We start from the raw sequence: 22,105 nt of genomic DNA on the forward strand, positions 1-22,105 counted from the left end.
ATGATGTAAATCGTTCTTAGATGTTTTGTAATAAAACTTGCCAGTAAAACCTTCCCTGGATTCTGCTAATAGTTCTTCACCACTTGTTCCTTAGTCGATTGAATTAACGATATAAATAAGTATGAGATTATCTTAGGAAATCTCATTAATATTTTTGTCGACATCTGCGACGTAAAAGCGGGGTAATAATATTTTGAAGTTTTGACGACGCGTTGCTTACTATAGATATTGTCTGTACAGGATTCATCAATTTTTAGAGAGCCTAGTCTCGCCGAGATGGACATAATCCTCTTTAAAGCTGAACGTTTTAACACGTAATCCCACTAGCAAGCCATTGCAAAAATGATATTTCGATTAATGATGGAAAATCGCTTTTGAAGACAGAAAAATCTTCTTCGAAGGAAAAATTTGACCTAAATCTTTCGAATAAAATTAACGTAAAATCTGTGTTACGCCACGAGGCTTACCATAGGCTGTATTTTCTAACCGTCGCTCGCGGCCCTACAGTGTCGCAGGCAGACCGCCCTATCTGCCCGTCGGATCATATACAATGTATCGACGAGAGCATAGTTGTTGCCAAGCAGCGAGCTCTAGAAACGTCGATTTTTGACCGTTACGTTTTTCACGCAAGAAGAGGCATACGTGATCATAGGCGCGAGCGGTGGCGTGACCCGAGCATAGTGGGGGTCATCTTCCAAATGAGACAAAGGAATAATCGAAGGGGATCAGTTCCTTCTGACGAGTCAAACGTGACACTTCGACAAATCTGACGAGCAAACGAATTTATCTAGAGATATCATAAAGTCGAGTCAAATTTCTGTAACATATTCATCATATTATTGTAAAATATATCATTCTATGTTAACCTGTTAATACAGTGTTACATTCATTAAACCACCTCTGTTGTCTTAACCGAAACAGGGGAACGACTATTTCGCGGCGTCGACAAATTTAATATCTTTCTCCATAATCTCCATAAATCTGCAATACCCTTCCTTTGTATTTGTGTGCGTTATTGAATTGAATAAGACACCGATATAACAAGTTATAAATCACAGTTTATTCCAACAACGTCTCTCCGCGAACGGTCGTAACAATCTGTATATAAAATCGATAATTTCAGCATTCAACATGCTGTATATTATAATGCCAAGTTCACGTTATGTTCATAAAGAGTACAGAGATAATCTTCCAAGAAATTTCTCCCTAGAAGTGCTTGAAATCTCTTCTTGGAGAATCTTAGAAATGCGCGAAGAATATTCCAATTTCAGAGTGTTTCGAGAAATATCGTCGAGCTACAAATACCTGGAATTCGAATCGCAGCGAGTATTCGACGTATGCGTGGGAGTCGTTCGTGCTGTTACAGTGGAGAAACATGTTTTTGTTTTTACGGAGGTACAATTCAAGACTAATTGTAGATGTAACGCGATTTAAAGCTATAATAAGCGTGGAAAAACCATTCGCGATCGGCCAATTACTTTTTCCACTGTCAATTTATTAATTACGATTGCTTCTGAAAGTTTTCCTACGCGTAACTGCTAAACGAGAATTTTCCCATAGATCCCAGAAATTTCGTACACTTACTTTGCCATACCAGCTACCACAAGCAACCAAGAAAATATCGATGTCTTAATTTTCGCAACTTTCAGACATTCTTGAAATTTAGATAAATACAAATACAAATGCAAAACAATGCCGTTATAGATAAATACAAAAATTTCGAAGTTTTCCGCTTCTCAGAGAAATTTTGCTTGCATGTGTACGCAGTGCTCAGAAACTCGGCAGATTTAAGCCTAAAAGGATTAAAATTCGATGAAAAGATTACGAGATAATAAACTTCAAAGTCGATTACCACGGAAGTTTACATCGTGTGAAAGATTAAAAGGAATATTCTGACGAGCAGCTCTTAATAGTTTCAGCGTCTGATCCTCTAAAAACGTGACATTAATTGTTCGTGCCAAAGAGGCAGCTACGAATTGCAAAATATCGCGAGAATTCGATCTCGACGGGCGTAGAAAAGGCAGGGGCGGGAGAACAAAAGAGGATAACGTCTCAGATTTAAAAATGCGCTTGTCACATGATTTTTAAAACTTGTTTTTTTCGGTATCTAAAGCACACTTACAAACACGATTTTTTTTTTTTAATTCGGTGAGCCGCGGAGAGCTGAATACGACTTTCGTATGGAAAGTCACGAAGGTACGATACGTTATATTTTTGCGAATTACTTACTTCATCTAGTCGGTTTTTTTCTTCTTTTTTCTTGAAGGAACGCATGGTTCTATATCGCTCTCTTTCTCTTCTTCTTCTTCAATGTAATTTTCACGTAGGAGACTTATCCGCCTCAAGTACGTATTATAATCTTTTATTGTAGACCATCGACGAAATGATTCTTCTCGATACCGTTTAGTAGCATCGTTATGGAAAATTCTTCTCTCTTCTCATTTTAATTCCCTTAACAGTCAATGGAATCCGATGCTATGCGCACAGCTACGTACGTGCAGTGCTATATCATCTCTATTCCATAAATATCGTTCACTGCCCCAATGTTAAGGTTCAACATACGAGAGTTCGCGACCTTTATCGTAGTTTCTGTCGCTAATTAATATTAACGTGATGCAATCTGAAGCGACGAGTAATGAATATGCCCCTCTAGCGTGACGAGTTATCGATCATACATGTTACGAGACGATTGTACCATTATTCGGTGCCAACTAGTAAGGTTGCGGAGAAGCATGCTGTCGACGACAGACGAGATTAATCTTACTGATTGCAGTCTTGACACAGACACGCACATATGTAAATGGGACACTTGTAAAGTTTCTATCACGATCGTTGTATTCTTTTTTTGCTTACGTAAAATGTGAAAGGCATTGTGACTCGTTTGCGATCATTGATAGTTTGTTTGGTGAGTGTGCTGTTATGAGTGGGATTAGTAGATGAAAAGATGATTTAACGTGGCGATTTTTATGATTGTAAATATTGACATCTTTTGACGCCGATTTGTATGTTTTTTTAATATTAATATAGAGTGGAATAGATACACCATTGGGGATTAAATGTTTTTAATCTTTCGTTTCTAAGCTTTAATTAATTACGTTTCAGAGTTACTCGAATGAACTATATCTTAAAGAATAAAATTCGAGTTTGATTATGCGTTCGTAAAAATTGGATTAAATTTGAGTTATTGCCACTTGAAGACACTTCGTTACAATAATCATTGTAAATAAAATTAAGAAGTTAAGTAAAACTAGGAACATTATATTTGTCTACGATTTTTTACATTTCTGCGAGACGCACATGTTTCATTGCTAACGAAATAATTAAATTTATTATAAAATATGAAGGTAAATACGCTTCGTATTAGCAAGTTAATTTTCGAAAGCTAAATGTAGATATTATTATTTGAATGTCATAAATACCCGATACAACAAGTACATACATGAAGTGACACACACTTGTGTATTCATGAGTTTTTAATTGCCTTCTACGAGTTTACGAATTATAAAATTTTATAATTACAAATTACACATTCGAATGATAGATTATTTAAATATTTAAATACGTGTAATAAAATTTCGATTTATTCGATAAATATTATGTTCAGATAAACTCTCCGTTTTGTCTACTTTTCATATCTTTTGGAATCTTGTTAAAAAATAATGAAAAATGGGGTTCGTTATAAATTCATGATTTAGTTAACGATGTTCAAGGACGTTTAATCTGAAGGATCAGAAGGAAAATCACGATCGTTACGAGACAACGTGAGAAAATTTAATGCCGCAGATTGTCTGAAATCAGCCATAATCGCATTGTTACTTACTGAGCGATTCTTAGATCCTTTAGTTCTGTTTGTTTTGCCGACGAAACACGTATAACATGATGTGTTACCGATACTAGGTGATAAATGAACAATAAGGAAGTGAAACTGGTAAATTCCATGAAGGAATACATTATCAGTTTGGAAAAGATAGATGATCAAGATAGATCACGATCATTATGTATTAGTATGGCAAAATGAAGACTGAAATATTTGTACAATATTACAGTAAATAATTAATAACAGATTTCGTGTTAATAAAATGATAAAAAATATTAAATTTAGGTTTAATATTTTAAGCATTTAAAAAAGATGGAACAGAAAACTGTGATAGGCTTTGATCTTTGAGTATTAGATGGTACGATAAGTATCGTTTTCGAAAAAAGAGTATTAATAAATGTAAAGCATTTTAAAAATGAAAATTTTCCATTAGCGAATTTCTCGTCTCTTCTAGTCAGAAATTAAAATTGAATGAACTGTTTTTGGGTAATATTATGGAATTCTCTTCAGTTACGTGTTTATAATACATAACAGAAATGTATCTATTGTTCAAGATCCATCGTTCTACTGTTATGGAAACCAGAAGCGAACACAGATTTCCCTCAATCCGACCTCTACACAGTCAGTGAAAGCATTTTCATACAACAAAGTAAAGATAAAAAATTTTCCTTCGACGACGCAATGCGATTCCAGTCACGTTGCTTAATGATCTATCAAGGTAGACAGGATTCTTGAGGAACCAATGTAATTACGTGACTACGATCATAATTTTTCTAAGGTCTCTGTACCCATAAACAATATTGTGATCCCGTTTGTTATTTAATATAATTACTTATATCTAGTTATATTTAGTTATTAAATATTAGCATGATTTACTATATGTAATTCAGTAAATCGGTACAAGATCTAAAGGAAATATTTCTTACGTATGATTTTGACGAACTTTGTGTAAAAATCTATAAAACTAGAAGTTGCTTAGTTTATATACAGATAAAGAAAATCATCGTTTATATCGTCGAGATATCACATTTATATCATTTTAAAAATAAAAATTCTTCATCAAAGCGAAGAACATTTTCATAAAAAATTACGAACAGAATATCTCGATTCTACAATCTACTGTAAACAAGATAAGTATCGATAATGAATAAATCTTGACATTGAATTTTATTCAAAAAGTTTTATTCAAAAGTGATATCAAATAATCCGTAATGACATTTATTACTCCAATCATATCAGTCAACTACTACCTACCGCGTAATACGCAATCGATTTTCAAACGCACCCCCCCCCCCCACCCAAATAGAGTTTCCAGTGTAATTCTGTTATTCTTGAATCTTCGGCTTGTTTTTCATTTTTTAGCTCACTTTAAAATTTCTTCTGGCTTCAATTGTGCCACGATTTAAAGTTTTCCGTGTATACGTTTAGGACGTTACTGCGTGCGGAAATAGTACAGAAGGCCTCTAATTATACCGTCTACAATATTATTTATAGACTTTGAACCATATAGTACGTAAGTATGTAATTATATATCTGTCGTGGTTCATTTTATCCTTCTCTGTTGCGTGAATCAGCGGTTAGGAGCGACACTAAATCAAGTGGGAATGAAACTCGTTGAAACAACGCTAGACATGGTAACGGATCCATGACTGTGCTTCTGTTATTACCAACGCCAGTAACGGTTAAACCTATTGCATGTGTGTAAGTTGGAAGTTACGTACATAACTTATGCACACCCGTTGTGTGTTTCGCGATCCCATATTTCTTTTAATTTGAATTTTATGAAACTTTTTGTTCGATAATTGATGTGCCATATTACATCCGTCACATTCAATGTTATATGGTGTAATTTCTTTAGTTGTGGTGTTATGTAAGTTACGAGGTCATTCCTGTGTTTGGACATGTGTTTGGAATGTAATGTGTATCTTTCTCTTCGTATGTACATACTGAGTAGAGACTGTCTGTCTTTCGCTAGAAGAATATTCTGCATATAGTTATTTACTGTTCTTGATATTTGATTTTGGAAATTTAATTTTCGCTTTGCTTGTATCTTCGAGCGTAAGGTGAAATTTGTACAGACATATCTAGTAATTTGTTAATCGTACTGTTCGAAATTATTGTGTGTGTGAATATTTCGGTGAATATAAACTACGAAAACCTGTCCTTGATTTTTTATGGTAACAAAGCAGTCTTTTCAGAAGAAACAATATTCATAAATCAGTCCCTTCGCAAAAAGCTAATTCTACGAATCTTGTTAGAAGAAACCGGTTGACGAAACTACGTGTCCCTTCAGGAGAGGTCTAATTTATAGAGGTAGCTTGCAAGAAAAAACCAATCTCACAAAAAGCTTGAGCATTCTTAATTAATCCTCTTTAGAATTCAATTACATTTATGCCTTTTGTAAATATTAATTCTAAAATAACGATGCTAACATTTCTAACCTACAGAGTATCAACAAATAACATAACGCAATTCCCCATTTCAATTAAATATGAAAAATATGCTAGAGTCGATCCAAGATCAAACCCGGTAAAACAAACGACAAATTTACCTGAAAAATCCACTGAATTCGTTTCAATACATTCGTTATTTAAATTGCAAAAATCAGTTGTGTTTCAACGTCAATTTTTAACACCGTCCATATATCGCAATTTTAGTACGCGACAAGACGACAATACAATTCATTTCAACACCATTGAAAAGTATGGCTGGCTTCGGACAACCGGTTTCCGGCGTGGCGCCACTATGCTTTGGAGAAACAAGGAAATACATATGTATGCACCTTGCTTTTTGTGAGACAGAAGAACTCTGTGTCTCTGTTCTACCAACGTCGCTGTTGCGACGATTTGCCGCAAACCTAAATGGAGTTCGATCAATGGCGACGCGAGCACGTGGTCCTCGATGTCCGCGATCGGAAAATCGTGTTTTCCAAACTATTTCTAGTTTCGCCGGTTCCACTGTCAATCAACGTTTCTTCCTTTGGTTCCGTTTCTCTTCGATTCTCTCCTTTTTTATTGGCAAACACGTGTCACCGAGTATCGTGTTCGTCTTCGCTAAGCAAGCTTATTTCATCATATTTGTACAAGACTTCGTGAACATCGGACGTTTTTCTCCTCTCTTTTCGAATAAGAAAATCCTATCGTTGTTTAACTAACAATTGCATTTCTTTAAATGGAAATGTGGTCGTGTCTCCTTTATATTTTCAATTAGCCAGGGAATTTAGGTTTATTGCCGTGGAAACTTGATCGGTTGTTTACGTAAGGATCTGCGACTCTGCTTCATCTTCGAGGAAAATTTCATCGAATACAATCGTTTCACTCAATGATTGGATCAGTCGAAAGGGAGATTCCGTGACTGCCTGTATAAATATTGATCATAGTGTCTCTTGAAGGGAAGCTGTACCAATCTTGTTGATTTAACTACTGATCCTACTTTATCCTCGAGAAAAATTACTTACTTTGATTGTTTGACCATTAATTTTAGCGTTTCTTCGAGGGAAACAGTGTTGATCGCTCGAGTCTGCTTCTTTCTCAAGGTAAATTGTATTTACTATTTACTCGATCAGCTATTTTATTTTCTTTTCCCGGAGAAACCTTGTTTCTCGCCTGTTTGACCATCCGCGCTATTTCTTCTTTGAGATAAACTGCAGCGATTATTCGTGTAATCAACAAATCTACTTTTTCTTTCTTTACGAAGGAAATCGTGTATTTAACGAAATCTCGCTTGTTTAGTCATTGATTCCGCTAACTTTTCCAAATAAATCGTCGATCATTCGCTCGATTGCCAATTCTAATTTTGCTTCGAAGCAAACTGCGTTGATTATTCGTATAACCTTTTTAATAGAAACTGTTTTTCGCCTATTTTATCGCCAATTTCCTTTTCAAAATAACATGTATTAATTATTCGTTTAATCGCAGATTTTATTTTATTTTATTTCTATTTCTATTTCGTTTTATCATCGATTTTCCGCCGTCTTCAAAGAAACCCACGTGAATTACTTTAATTGCTTTTTCAAACTAATTTTATTTCTTTACTTTTAAATTAAGAAGCAGCAACGAAAATGCTACAATAACGGAAAAATTCTTCGGTTATCTCCACAAAGAACACGAAGTTATCGAACTTAGTGTATTGAGACATTTTGTTCGTTGGAAGTTAGTCGACGACATTTGGAACGGAAAGATACATTTGACATGATTTAGTGTGACGTTGAGAGAGAAAAATGGTTTGATCGAGGGTGCCCTTAATTACTAATTTCATAACTTGCTGTTAATCGATCTGACAGTGATATTAGTGGATGTGGTTGGTAGTGCCTGATTAATCGTGATCGATATTTTGAACAAAGAGCAACGAGAAACGATCGCGATTTCTGGAATTTCTCGAATTTTCGAACATTTCGAAAATTATTAGAAAATATTGTAGAAAAATTTCACGATAAGATACAAGATATTTTTGGATTACTCTGTCTGGACTTTGGTTCTTATTTTAATAATTAAAATGATCAATCATCTATCGTATGGGGTGTTTAGGATTAAGATAGCGATTCCAGTGACGAACGTTTATCCCTATTACGAACAATGTCAACGGAAGGACGTAAACTTCACAGAGCTGTTGAAGAGCGATAAGAGCCTGAGCTCATCGGGCTTCCAAACAAACAAAACGATAAAATGTACTCAATGGGAGTATAATTTTACGCAGATTCCATATCCTAGTATAGGAACTGAGGTGAAGTATTCACATCGTTGTCTGAATCGCATGCTTCGAAATTCTTACACTTCTGCTGCGTTCTTTGGGTCATTTCCGATCTAATCTAATCTTGTTATAGTAAATTTCTTAAGTTTAAAGAAAGTATAAGACGATAATTGTTAGTACGGATAATTCCTCGTTCCGATTTTACGCGAACGTTTTTTTCAGAGCATAAAGAACTCTTTCATTCATCGAACTGCGAGCAGAATCGAGATATAAAAATTCGAAGACCGCAGCAGGATTAAAATTATATTCTGAAAAATATGAATCTGGTTTTTCGCTGACTAACTCTTAACCTTGGTGATTAGCTAGATTGGGTATGCGACCGAGAATACCTCGTATCAACGGCGCAGGCCATCTTCTTCTGCGGATCCATCATCGGTGGTTTCCTAGTCGGTTGGATCGCCGATCACAAGGGTCGTATCCCAGCTTTAATGTTCTGCAATGGTATCGCCCTTTTTGCCTCCATTTTCACTGCCAGCGCAAATAGTTTTTGGTCATTCGCCGTCTGTAGGTTTCTCACTGGACTGGCGTTCGATAACTGTATCAACATTCCTCTGATTATCGGTAAGCCTTCTACGAAGTAGAAAGTGCGAGAGGTTCGACCGATAAGCCAATGTTTCAGTCACGCGAGAGATAACGTTAGTATGAAGTCAATGTTTCTATTACGTGAAAGATGATGTTGCGTGAGAAATTTTTGATGAATTGTTCCTCGAAGATAATTTTGACGTTGCTGTACTCGATTGAACTATACGGTTCGAGTTCTTGATTCAAGAGCTTTTGCCACCACCAGAGATGAATATATTGATTTTGTTATTGTTAAAGATCGTTTGATCGATTTTCATGTCGTCGAGGATAGTTATATCTTGATATTCTTAAATCGAGTTATACAAGGTGGTTGGTAACTGGTGGTACAAGCGGAAAGAAGTCGAAAATATAGAATACAAATTTTTTTTTTAATTCTTCCATCGAGACAACGATCTACAGTGAGATCCGTTATAACGAGACGCGATAAAGTGCACGCGTATCGAGCGAAAATTCAAAGTCGATTTTCTCGAAAACAAAGCCTCGAACGAAAAATTTTTATTCTATATTTTCGACTTCTTTTTTCGCGTAGAATCACCCCCTTTCCGCTTGTACCACCAGTTACCAACCACTCTGTATATTCGTTCGAAATGAAAATTATCACAAAATTTTCAACACGTAATTCGTTTAAATACGTTAGAAGCAAAACACGTGCATTATGTAGCGCTTTTTGTTATACGGACCAGCTCAAACTCGGAACATTCACGTTTGCAGAGTAAACGGATTAATTTAAAATCGGAATTATATTTATAATCTTACAATTATCCTACAATTATGTTGATGGTATCGTTCATTCGGCTCGTCATCAATCGCTCCATATTAATAATAACCGGTTTCACTCGATAAATCTTCCATGTTCTATTACTGCAACATAAAGAATAATCGTCGTTAAGTATCTTGATATAATAATCAGTTATTCCGAGAGTCATCGACGATCAATTATCCCACAGTTCTCGAATATATGGCTGTTTCGAAACGAACGTTGGTCGTGAATATCGCCTTTGGCGTATACTTCGCAGTGGCCAGTACAATTTTACCATGGATAGCCTATTATATCGCGAACTGGAGATATTTTACTTACGTTACTGCCATACCGCTGTTATCTGTCGCTATCACACCGTGGATTCTTCCCGAGAGCGCCCGGTAAGTAAACTCCTAATCGTTCGATTATTCGAATTCCCAACTTGCGCTTTGAGATTTATGCAAATTTACTTATCGATCCATATCACTCGTATTTGCTCTGTTCAAGTTGGTACGTTTCCAACGGGATGATGGACAAGGTTGTTGAGAAACTACGGAGAATAGCTAGGATCAATCGTAGAAATCCAGACTCGCGTATTTGCGATATATTCGTCGTAAGTTCGATCAAATAGAATTCTAGAAAGCTTACGCGAAATCATACGGTACAGTACTTGAATCTGTGCTGACAGATATATTTGATTCACGTCGAAAACACACAGACTCGCGAATGTATTTTAACATGCATAGACAGGTTTTAAAAATGAAACGCGATGAAAAATGAAATATGAAATGAAACTTGACTGTCGCGATTCCATTGTGGTATTATATCGATCTCGTACAAAATTTGAAGTAAATCTGGGAATTTATATAGAAATTATAAAATATTTACAATTTACAAGTACAATCGGGGATAAAAATAAGCTGCTATAGTTAATGGAAATAGATGTGAAGAAAGTATAATCAAATTAGTATCAGCCTCATATACTTGAGTTTTATTTATTATATTTCCTTCTAATAATATGCGGATAGTTCAGCAAATGATTGAAATGAATTTTTACATTTTCTCCACTAATCCACTTAGTTTTGTTCCCGACTGTATTTCGGATCAGAAAAGTATTTAATCAACCAACCACCCATTATATTAATAAATCTCGATATCAAAAGCCATGCCGACTAATTCCATAAAACAGAATGCAAAGTGCCACTGTTCGTGCTATCTATTAATGACGAATAAAATGAAAATAAAATTTCTTTTCAGTGTGTTATGAATTTTGAACTGTGTAAGGGCTAAAGGCACGACTCGTATTATATCTTTCGTTAATTATTCTCGAAATAAATTCTTGCAGAGTAACATGGAGGCACCGGACAAAATTCAAGAATCAGCGACGCTGCTCGATCTGTTCAGAACGCCACGGTTGGCGAGAAACACTATTCTTCTAGTTGCATGCTGGCAAGTATAAGATACGAGTTCATGTTGCGAGAAAACCTTCATAAATAACCGATACAATCTTGTAGGTGTTTCACCCTGATCCCGTTCGACGGTCACGTGTATTCATTAAAACTTATCCAGAGCTCGGTGTTCGTGTCGTTCTCGATCGCCTGTGCCACAGAACTTCCAGCTGGGTTATTACTCGCCCTGTTGCTCGACCGATGGGGTCGTAGACTCTGCGGATTTCTCACGATGGCAATGACCTGTGTACTCAGTATCGCTGAACTTATGCTGCATTCCAGTAAATATATCGATCTGTTTATTAAAGTAAAATTAAAACGATTATAATGACGTATTATTGAGAAAAATCTGAAATTAAGTTTATGATGAATGTAAAAGAATTTTGGTAACTTCGAAGGTATTAATCTTGGAAAATAATTATTTTGATGGAACTAGAATTTAGGAATTATTAGGAATTAATTTAGTGGCGAAATTGAAAGAGGTGTGCACATTTTAGAAGCAATAATTTTCTATATGTTGGTTTTCTAGAATTTGGAGATTTATAGAAGTTTAAAGTTTGTGTGAAATTTTAATTTGATTTTGATTAAGCTTCGATCGGACTATATTTTTAATTAAACTTACAATCAAGTATTGTGTATCCAGGATTAATTTTGTATTTTTTAATTTATTCCCCAGTGCTCGCGAAATTAGTAATGTCAATATTGTCGCGATTCTGTCTGAACATGGCAGCCAATGTTGGTCTTCAGTATGCAGCAGAACTTCTGCCCACGCCAGTCAGATCGCAGGGCGTATCTTTCATTCATATTTTCGGAATAGTTGCACACTCTTTGGCGCCATATATCACTGACTCGGTAAATAAATATTTATACTACTATTGTTGTTACAACATTTTTGAAACACCGCTAAGTACATCCACGTTCAACTTCTCTTTAATTTATTCCAAAAGATACAATAAGCGCTATTAGAAATTATGAAAAAGTTCTCATGTAAATTTTCTCATGAAAATGTAAAATAGTTTTTTTCTTACCTTAAAACAAGTTGTTTCCTGAAGAAATTAAATATTATAAAAATCTGATCAAAATATTTCTCACTTTCTAGAAAGCCCGTTTTGGAAGTTGCAACCAACGCTTTTCTTTAACTGATCTTTAATCAAAAAATTGAAATTTAAAATAAAAAATGATGGAATAACTTAAGATATGAAACTATATTGGTTGAAACATTCTAATGAAACTTTTTAAATGAGAAATACTTTGACCAGATTTTCATGGTATTTAACCTTTGCTCATATAAATTAATATTTGTTCATTAGGCTGCAATTTGGGAGGGATTTCCAATGCTCATTATCAGCACGGTGTCCTTTTTTGGCGCTGCACTGGTTTTGTTCCTGCCGGAAACTGTCGGCCAGAATCTTCCTCAGACTATCAAGCAAGGCGAAGAATTCGGAAGGGACCAACATTTCTGGTCGTTGCCTTGCTACCATAAGACACACTTCAATGGACATCAACACTATCACTCCTGTGAACGATAATTATCTGATTTTTAATACTAATTCAATTAAAAAACACGAAGGAGGATTCGTGTTTTTTTAGAAGTAACAATATTACAAGCGGATCAGTCTGACGATTTTTGTACGAGAAAAAATCGGAACATATTTTTCTATTCTCCTACATTAATTTTTATTTTTATCGTTTACGTTTAAGAATTTGTAAGCCTTAATTCTAAAAAGAGCGAGCTTAGAAATCGTGTTCCTATATAATTTTTATTATTATCTTTTAAGAGCTTTTATAATTTTAATGCTAATTTTCACTTGCGTTACGCACGTTCGAATCGTTCAGCGGTTGGTGCTAATTTGATATTCAAAGATATTACGTAGAATAATATCGAAAATGTTACGTAAATTAATAATTACGTAATTTATTAATTACGTAAATAATAAATTAGGGAGATTTAAATTTTTGATTCCTTTAATGTTTTTAACATTTTTTACTGGAATATATTGGACAAAATCTTATTTAAAAAAATAGTACGTTTAGATAATTTTTCTTTGTGAAAAGAAACAGTTTTATATCTTTTGAACGATTATCCACGTATTTTTAACGATTATTTATCTATTCGTTATATTTTTTTGTACGATTTTAAATAACGTACAATATTAATAAAATCCAAGCTTGAAGACTTTTTAAATTATTGTTATAATTTCTTCAGCACCAACTGCTGGACTTTTATCTATCTAAAACGAGTTGTGCGTACATTAAAAAAAAAAATAACTCTAATTGACTGTTTCTATGGTTTAGGAAGAAGAAAAAAAGAAAGGAAAGAATATTGTAAGCAAATCGTGCCATCGTATGACGATCAGTGTTCGTCGTTGTACCAATAACAACGCAATCAATCTGAAGAAACCTATTCATAGTATTCATAATCATCACTCACGTATACATTCGCGTATACACTCACGTCCATAAGATTGATTCGCCGAATAAAACTTCCATAAACCTTAATATAAGAAACAATTCTACTTTTTATTTGCACACACATCGACGAATCCCCCGAACAAAAATAAACTGCTAAATATCTCTATAATTAAATACATTAATGCTCGATGACCCTCGTTCATCATTATACGTCTAATCTAACTCCATCCTATAATTAGGAGTTCTACGATAACGATCACTTATGTTACAATGTATTAACCCTTAACAGCCGAACTTAATTATAATTAATTATAGAAAATGAAATGCTTCATTATACGGATATTTGAAGTAATATTCTGTATTATACAGGGTGTCTGGTAATTGATACTGTGATAACCAGTGGTTAGTTAATGTGGTTAATAACCAGTGGTTAGTTAATGTGGTTAATAACCAGTGGTACAGAATAATACTATGTGAAAGGATCTGTTGAAAATATAGAACGAGAGATTTTCGTACGACGTTCGAGAGAATGAAATTCTGAAGCTTTGTCAACTCGTGTTCACACGACATTCACGAAACATATTCAAAATTTATTTTCTCGAAAATACGAAGAATCATCAGTTACGAAACACTCTGTACTATATCACATTATTATATCACTATCGTATTGATAAGAAATGTCGATATTATAACTCCTTAAGACTCCCTTAATATTTATTTGCGATTCAGCTTAATATGTATTGGCCCTGTGTAATTTCAAGATTAAAAATATAAAAGAATTCATTCCTGATTACGATATCGTACATGATTTACAAAATCATCGACCGTCAAGGGTTAAATGAGAATTCTCTCGTCCAGAATTATTTTCCAGACGATCGAATTATTATCCATTGCATCACGAGGATCGAACTAACTTGTAGCCTTGAACAATTATGTACAGTTGAATCTCTAGCGTAGGAATATTTCAAAGAATCTCAGGTTTTGAGGAACGATAGCTGATATTTGCAACGAACAATAGTATGTCTTTTTAATCGGTAACTGAAAGCAGGGGCTAGTCTCATAAGTACGCGAATGATTCTAACGATCGAATGATTCTAGTTGCTAGAATCATTGTTTAAAGGTGGTATAACGGAGATTGTGCGCTTAAGACGAACAGGTCGGAGGATCGAAAGGAACGAGATTGGAAATATTCGCGTCTCTTCACGAATCAGAATTTTACTATTTCTAATTGAACACGTGACGGAGTTTCGATCTGTTTCAAGTAACATTTAAACCTGAGCATTTTCAAAATTAACTCATTATCTATCAATTTTTCTTCTAAAATTTGTATATAATTCTATAAATTATTTACTGCTTTTTCCATTGGATTTAAACAGAACAATTTCGGAAGAATGTCGAACATTATGTTAATATCCTTTGTATTAAAAAAAATTCCTGCTTAAAAAGATCCTACAACTTTCATTTTATAATCTCAATTGGGTATGATGGTAGCTAATGAACGCTTAGCAATTAATTGTTTTAATGCATTCCATTTTATGAATGATCAGTAATTACGGATTCAAGGATACTTATCAGAAGTAATATTCTTATTATATCTAAATATATCAAATAGAGATATTTCTCGTATTAATACTGAAAGATCATAAAAAAGAAAATATCATAAAAGAATTTCAATCTTGATGTTTCATTAGAATAATATATATATATGTATGTATATATTTAAATTAAATAACAGAGATCTCAGAGTTTTCAAAGCGTTCAACGTGTTGATGCATAAACGGATGATGAAAAAAAGCCACGTTGATCGAGCGAACGCAAAATACACTTCGGTTTAAAAGTCGATCGAAACTCTCATTTCAAGTGTCGGCGATTTATGAATCACCTATATTGATACAAAGGCGATTCGTAATAAAGGAGACAAGTTGAAAGCTTGACAATGCGCGAAGACAGCTCTCTTTTTGTGTTTCGAGTCTCGTGGCAATCCTTTGTTATTCACGGTATTTCATAGTTAAATCAATTCAACTAGAGTATTCCTTCAACGAGAAAAGAAAAAAAAGAGCAAGAAGAAAAAGATATAGCTCTTTCTTTTCGATTTTTAAAGCGAAAGATGCATAAATACTATGGTATATTATTTCTTTATATATCGTTTCCTTTAATACGTATATCCAATACTGAATTTAATTGTACATTTACATAAGATACTTGAATCGTTTCTCATTTCCAACACTTTACCGACGTTATAGTACGCGAAATAATTACATCGCAATATGTGAACGCAACGTACTTTAAATGCTGCGTTCTTAATTCTTTAAATTTCTTCACATTTTTATACAGTCATTCCAATTAAAAAAAGATAAAGAAAATTATCTTGTGTGCAACAAAGCTACTTCGTCGATGAAGCGTCAATTAATTGCTTAAACGTATACCTTGTGTAATTTGACGATTCTTGTCTCTTTCACTGCAATAATCGATACTTCCTCCTAGTTTCTCTCAATAGCTCTCCAATCTCAATACGTTCGTAATATCTTAACATCTAACATCACACGCACACGTTTAATAACTATATTTACAACGAATTTGGCAAGTTTCACGCCACTGGCAATTTCATGTCACTGACAAGTTTCATGCCATTGACAAGTTTCATGCCACTGGTAAGTTTCACGCTACTGGCAAGTTTCATGCCAGTGGCAAGTTTCTCGCCGTCGCCAAATCTAACCGCTATAACCTAGTACAATCCATTTTTTGAACACTGCCAGTAAACGCTGGATTTGAAAGGCCTTTCTTCTTTCTATAAGATTTTTTCAGCATTTTGCTCCTGTCAAATTGAAATAAACGGTTATTAGTAAACTTATATTGACATAAGGCGGAGGAAGAATATTATAGAATCTATACTTACGAGGATATACACGGAACCCACCAGAAACTTTGTTCCTTGCCGAAGTCGTTACCCTCCTGTAGGGTTTCTGGTAATTCCTGGTTCAACGTTTCTGACAAGCCAAGGGTCAGGAAGGCGTGTCCAAAAGACAGCAAACCGAGGGCAACCAGCGGTAAAGATGGATCAATGTCAGCCTAAATTAAACGAAAAATATTCTCCCTTTTATACGCTTCCCCTTATACGCCTTCCCCTTATACGCCTTCCCCTTATACGCCTTCCCCTTATACGCCTTCCCCTTATACGCCTTCCCCTTATACGCCTCCCGTTATACGTCTCTCGTTTTACGTCGCCCGTTATACGTCTCCCTTTAGACGCCTCCCTCTGTGCGTCTCCCGCTATACGTCTCCCTCTATACGTTTCCCTTTATACGTCTCCCTTTATACGTCTCCCTTTATACGTCTCCCTTTATACCTCTTTTAGAAGTAATAGCGATTAATTCCGCTTTCCGATAATTCCTTAATTTCCCTTCGATTTTCGGGAAATAAATGGATACTTCCATAAGTTCATTTTCGGTAATAACATTACACAAATAATAGTATACTTTGAGGTAAATTTATAATTCAGAACAGAATAACTTACACAATAATCGAGAGTGTCCTCGCAAATATTCCTCTTCGTATTTTTTGTATACTTAATATTTTTTTAAATATTAATAAAGAATATTGGTTAAAGACAGAATTTGAAGAAGTTGTCAATATACAAAGGATCATTGGTGTTACCTGTGTAACGAGATTTTGTAAACATTCGTTTCATTTAGAAACGAAGCTATAGTGTAGTATCGCAAACCTGTAAATAATTACAGACAATAGAAAAGTTACATTTCCTTCACAAAAAAACGAAACGGAGGAAAATATATCGAAAATCTATCTTGTTTCCGTGATTCGTAAGATCACAAGAAGAATCCATGGCCGACAAGGAACATAATTTTTCTACAAATTAAACCAACTTAAAAAAACGTATTTCAATAACAGATAATATTAGTCGTAAATTAAAAAAGAGGTTGAGTAATTTTCGGATCGTAGAAATACGATGTCGTTAACAGAAATTTCGATTCACTTACCAGATAAATAATGTAAGGTCCCAAAATGTGGGCGATATAACCGATGATATGGATCAAAGACACGCCCTGAGCTCTCACCACAGTCGGCAGCATTTCCGCTGCATATTGGAAACCAATATTCGCGGCGATATTCACCCCAAGACGCGCTATAATCGCCATGGCAACCGTTGTCGAACCTTGAATAAGTTGAGAAATATGTAAATGCCACGATCGCCGCATTCCACGCACGATACATACGCCCGATGCGCGCATGGTCCAATTAAAAATTAAATGTCATCCCTGTCGAGTATGTGACGTTGAGAAATAAATGTCAATCGTTAATGGAATAGGATTTAAAGGCGAAAAAGAAAAAGAAAAGAAGAGAAGAGGAATATTTGTATAAAAAGATTTTATAAGATTCGATTATTATTAATACTAAGTAAAATGACCGGATTGTATAATTGTAAATTCTCTATAATACGATTTTAAATAATACGGGTCTATATTATTATGTCGTTCAAGTCTGTTGTCTATAAACGATAAAAGAGAATTCGAAGGAAAGTTTTGTTGCAAGATGAGGAAATAAAAATAGTAAATTGTTTTATAACTACAACGTTCTATTCTAAATACGGATTAAAAAATGTCTATTTTCCACTCCTTAATGTCCTTGAAAACGCGGATATCCCCTAACGCTACCGCTTATCTCCTTACTATCTAACAAAAACATTATTCTTGCATCAAGCACGAGCTTTCATTTCTCAATCTCCCAAAGCTTTCGCCGGAGAAGCTTCAGAAAAGCGCTTTTTAAAACGACCGTCGATCGATAAAACCGGATTTTTTCTATAAAATTCACCCCCGCTTTCTCACTGCTATTCACACGTTCCTGCTATTTTATTGAATAATATCGATTGACAAGTCATTTATCAAGAAATAAAAAAAGAAAAAATGTTACCAGAGGGGGTAGCGATGGCAACGAAGGAGAAAATGCCACAGAGGAACATCGATGCGAAACCCATCCATCGTCTGCCCCATCTGTCGAGGAAAAGGGCGAGTAGAACAGCGGCCGGAAGTTCCGTGAGGGACGCTAAAGAGAACGACGTGAAAACGTCGGGGTCCAGAAGTTTCATGTTCCAAACGTGGCCGTCGAACACCCACACCATCAGCAACCTAGAAAAAAATCAGCCGAGTCATACATAATTCACGCTGGACTTCAAGATCGTTTATTAATCCTTCGCATACTCGTTCCCTCGCGTTTGACGTTTATCGATGCTAATTATATACTTAAGCAGGTTCTTAATGACCCACATAAAATGCCCCATATACTCTCTTAATGTTCATTCGAGTAGTTTGTATGTAGTTTATGGTAATTTGTGTCTATTTTAATACTGGTTTTATAAAGACAGGGAAGTAGCGTCGAGGCTGATTTGTAACTTGGTTGAATTAACGGTATAATATAATTGGAATATCGCGAGGCTGAGAGTTAAGAACATATTCTTAGTTAATTTTATTTTAGGAAATGCAGGAAGATTCAGAATTATCGTAGTATTAAAAACAAAGAAAATATAAGAAACGTAAAGGAAGTATAAAATTGAATACCTTTCCTATCTACAGGGTGGTTGGTAACTGGTGATACAAGCGGAAAGCGGGTGTTGTACGCGAAAAAAGAAGTCGAAAATATATGTCGGGTTATGGTTAGAATTTTGTAACAACTCTTCACGTGAATTAGCCATTGTTTCACAAAGTCGAGATTATATTTACACGTATGTACAGGACTATCACAAAGCTTAACAAATAATAAGTCTAATGAATAATAAGTTTAACGATTATAGTAATAGTTAATCGATACCGGTGCCTCATTATTAGGTCATAAATTATAGTTTTCCTATTCTCAACAGCTTTTTCTCTCTTATAATTTTCTCGATGACTCACCGATAATGAAAAGCACGTTGAAGCAGTTATCGAACGAGGTACCGACGACTAATCTCGCCAGACAGAAGCTCCAGAAGCTGTTGCAAAACGCAGTGCCGACAGACGCGATGGAACCAACCGCGTTACACGCAACCAACGCCGGAATTCTGCCACAATGGTCGGCTATGTAACCGAATATTAAGCCTCCAAGAATGCTGCCGACGAAGAAGGCCGATTGTGCTGCTGAGCCGAGGAATGCGTGGTCGCATACCCATTCCAGCTGAAACAGAAAAGGGAGATGCTTTATGATTGCGGCTAGTTATGAAAAAACACCGCGTGGTTGGAAAATCGATAGAAGGTGAAGAGAATAAGGAAGACGACGAAAGGACGAGTAATAAATTCCGTAGTTTTTTAATATCATCAGAATTGAGAATCTGAGTCGTAGGTTAGTTAATTGTAGTCTTTTGGTAATATTTTTAGTAATAAAATAGTAGAGGTAGTTTGCATAATTCTTGGATATGATTAGAGAATTTGTCATAGTGGAAGGAATATAAATTTGTTAAGTAGAAGATAGTATCTCCCGATTTAAGTAGGACTTTTTTAGTAATAAAATAGCAGAAATAGAAATTAGAAATAATAATAATAACAATAAATATTCGATAAAAATTTCTTGAGTCGTAAGAAGTTACCAAATGCGTATTTATACGTTCAATTCGAAATATCTGTCTATTGTACAGTTGTAACTTTCACTTTCCGATTTATGCGATATTATATAAACGGATTCATGTTCGTGATTTAATACGCCGAGACGTACAAATAATTAAGGATGACAAGGTTAATTTTATGTTCCGCTATAAACGAGCTCTGTTAAGATGCAAACAGCATAACAAGTAATTACACCTACGTCTAAGTTCGTGCAACCAACAAGGACTTCTTTTATAATGGCTGCATTATATGCTATCGTCAGCAGCTTTACGAAAGACCGTAAATATTTATAGAACGACGGTTCCAACAGTTTTAATTTAAATAAAAATTTGTTAATCGGTGTCGAAAGTTTGAAGTTACTTTATATAAAGAATATAATTTTCTCTTGTGGTTTTACCTCGACAGCTATAGATTTGTATGGTATCATCGTGTGATTAAAGGTCCATCCATATTGGCATGGTTTTATTGGCCAGGATGGGTCTGCCTCTCTGATACCACTCTCCAATATGTCGGTATAGTTCACATTGTACATGTTACATCGCGAAAACGAAGTCGCACCTTCCGCTAGCAATTCCTCACTCGACGCTGGAGGCATCGATAGTGCAATCCTACATAAAACAAGAATACGTTACATTAACGGTGATGAAATTTGCAAGAAGTATTTTTAAGAATACTAATTTTCGTTTGATTTTCTTATCTTTTTTTAAATAATCAAGGAAAAATGACAGCAAATGGTAGAGAGAGGGAGAGAAATTGGAAAAATAAGATGAAAATTCTACTCAAAAGTGCATAGTTTTTAATCCTAATCTTAAATTAGTCCAATTCCTTGAAACTTAATTCGAATCCTGTTTAAATAAAAAAAGTGACAAAAGTAATATACATAACAATATAAAAATCTATAATAATTTCTCTAATAAAGAATAACGACGATATCAGTAACAGTAATAACACATTATCTTTAATAGTGTTTACATTTTTGCATTTTAAAATTTTCTGTAAAAATAAAATTCGCATAAAAATCCGCGGCCTACTTATTATTTATAAATCTGCTGTTTCAAAAAAAAAAAAGAAAAAAATGGGAAAAGTGAAAGAATAAAGTAACAGGAAAAGCACAAAATACAAAAGAGGAAAAGAGACAATGACCGTAAAAATAGGAACAAAGGCAAGAGCTGGAAGGACGATCGTCCCGTATCTATTGCACTCCGAGGCATCCGAATTGTGTTGGGATTTAATTACCGATCGCTGCACGTATCGGTGAGTCTATTTCCAGACAAATAAACGGTACGCGGGGAGATTCGAGAAATTGTGCGAAACGAAAAAAAATTTCCTAGCCGATCAGTTCGCGGAACACGTAATGAGAACAGCCACAACGGCGGACATAGGAGCCGAACTGATTCGCCGGGCCACCGAGGTGGCCAAGGCTGCCGAGGCACCCCGCGGCCACAAGGGCACGCAGGGGAAAACCCTGAAGGAGGCGGCGAGAACCATCACCGCGGGCGTGACAGAGTTAGTGAGGAGAACGGACCCTGTCACCGACGCACTCGCTATAGCGCAAGGACGCATAGCAACACTGGAGGCGGCGGTAGAGGCACTCCGAAAAGAGCCGGCCTCGCGCCCCACCGCGGATGAGAGCAGCTACAGGGCGCGTCTCGCTGCAGTCGAGCACCAAGTAGAGGAGATGAGATCCTTGCTGCACCGACTGGAGGAACAACTGCAGGGAACAGAAAAAGGAGAAGGAAAGGAGGTCGCCCCTGCCGCGAACACGAGAGGG

General features: G+C 35.4%; 2 protein-coding genes and 1 long non-coding RNA gene across 6 annotated transcripts; 1 reads left to right on the forward strand and 2 right to left on the reverse strand.

The window, feature by feature from the left end:
• Nucleotides 1–5,377: 5,377 nt before the first annotated feature.
• LOC117164311 (organic cation transporter protein-like) lies at nucleotides 5,378–14,541 on the forward strand. Of its 4 annotated transcripts, none has more exons than XM_076627275.1 (10): nucleotides 5,383–5,518; nucleotides 8,344–8,539; nucleotides 8,869–9,127; nucleotides 10,096–10,288; nucleotides 10,395–10,500; nucleotides 11,233–11,336; nucleotides 11,402–11,616; nucleotides 12,012–12,187; nucleotides 12,646–12,853; nucleotides 13,631–14,541. In XM_076627275.1, coding segments are annotated over exons 1-10 (1,515 nt in total). In that variant the 5' UTR covers nucleotides 5,383–5,462; the 3' UTR covers nucleotides 13,633–14,541. The 4 variants fall into 4 exon arrangements, with proteins under 4 accessions (XP_076483392.1, XP_076483390.1, XP_076483391.1 ...); XM_076627276.1 differs by having other exon boundaries at nucleotides 10,165–10,288; XM_076627277.1 differs by lacking the exon at nucleotides 12,012–12,187 and having other exon boundaries at nucleotides 5,378–5,518.
• LOC143304752 (uncharacterized) lies at nucleotides 8,343–12,095 on the reverse strand. The gene is made up of 4 exons (XR_013061402.1): nucleotides 11,958–12,095; nucleotides 10,227–11,630; nucleotides 9,905–10,009; nucleotides 8,343–9,101 (listed from the first exon to the last, which is right to left on the reverse strand). It is a non-coding gene; the product is annotated as an uncharacterized LOC143304752 (long non-coding RNA).
• Nucleotides 13,077–21,897, reverse strand: LOC143304758 (carcinine transporter-like). Its single transcript, XM_076627291.1, has 8 exons — nucleotides 21,860–21,897; nucleotides 20,732–20,942; nucleotides 19,631–19,909; nucleotides 19,003–19,013; nucleotides 18,674–18,888; nucleotides 17,743–17,918; nucleotides 16,644–16,816; nucleotides 13,077–16,562 (listed from the first exon to the last, which is right to left on the reverse strand). Exons 1-8 carry the CDS (start codon nucleotides 21,895–21,897, stop codon nucleotides 16,466–16,468), a joined length of 1,200 nt encoding a protein of 399 aa, XP_076483406.1. The 3' UTR covers nucleotides 13,077–16,465.
• Nucleotides 21,898–22,105: the final 208 nt, after the last annotated feature.

Source organism: Bombus vancouverensis, unplaced genomic scaffold, assembly GCF_051014615.1.
Source record: "Bombus vancouverensis nearcticus unplaced genomic scaffold, iyBomVanc1_principal scaffold0053, whole genome shotgun sequence".
Classification (NCBI taxonomy): Eukaryota; Metazoa; Arthropoda; class Insecta; order Hymenoptera; family Apidae; genus Bombus; species Bombus vancouverensis.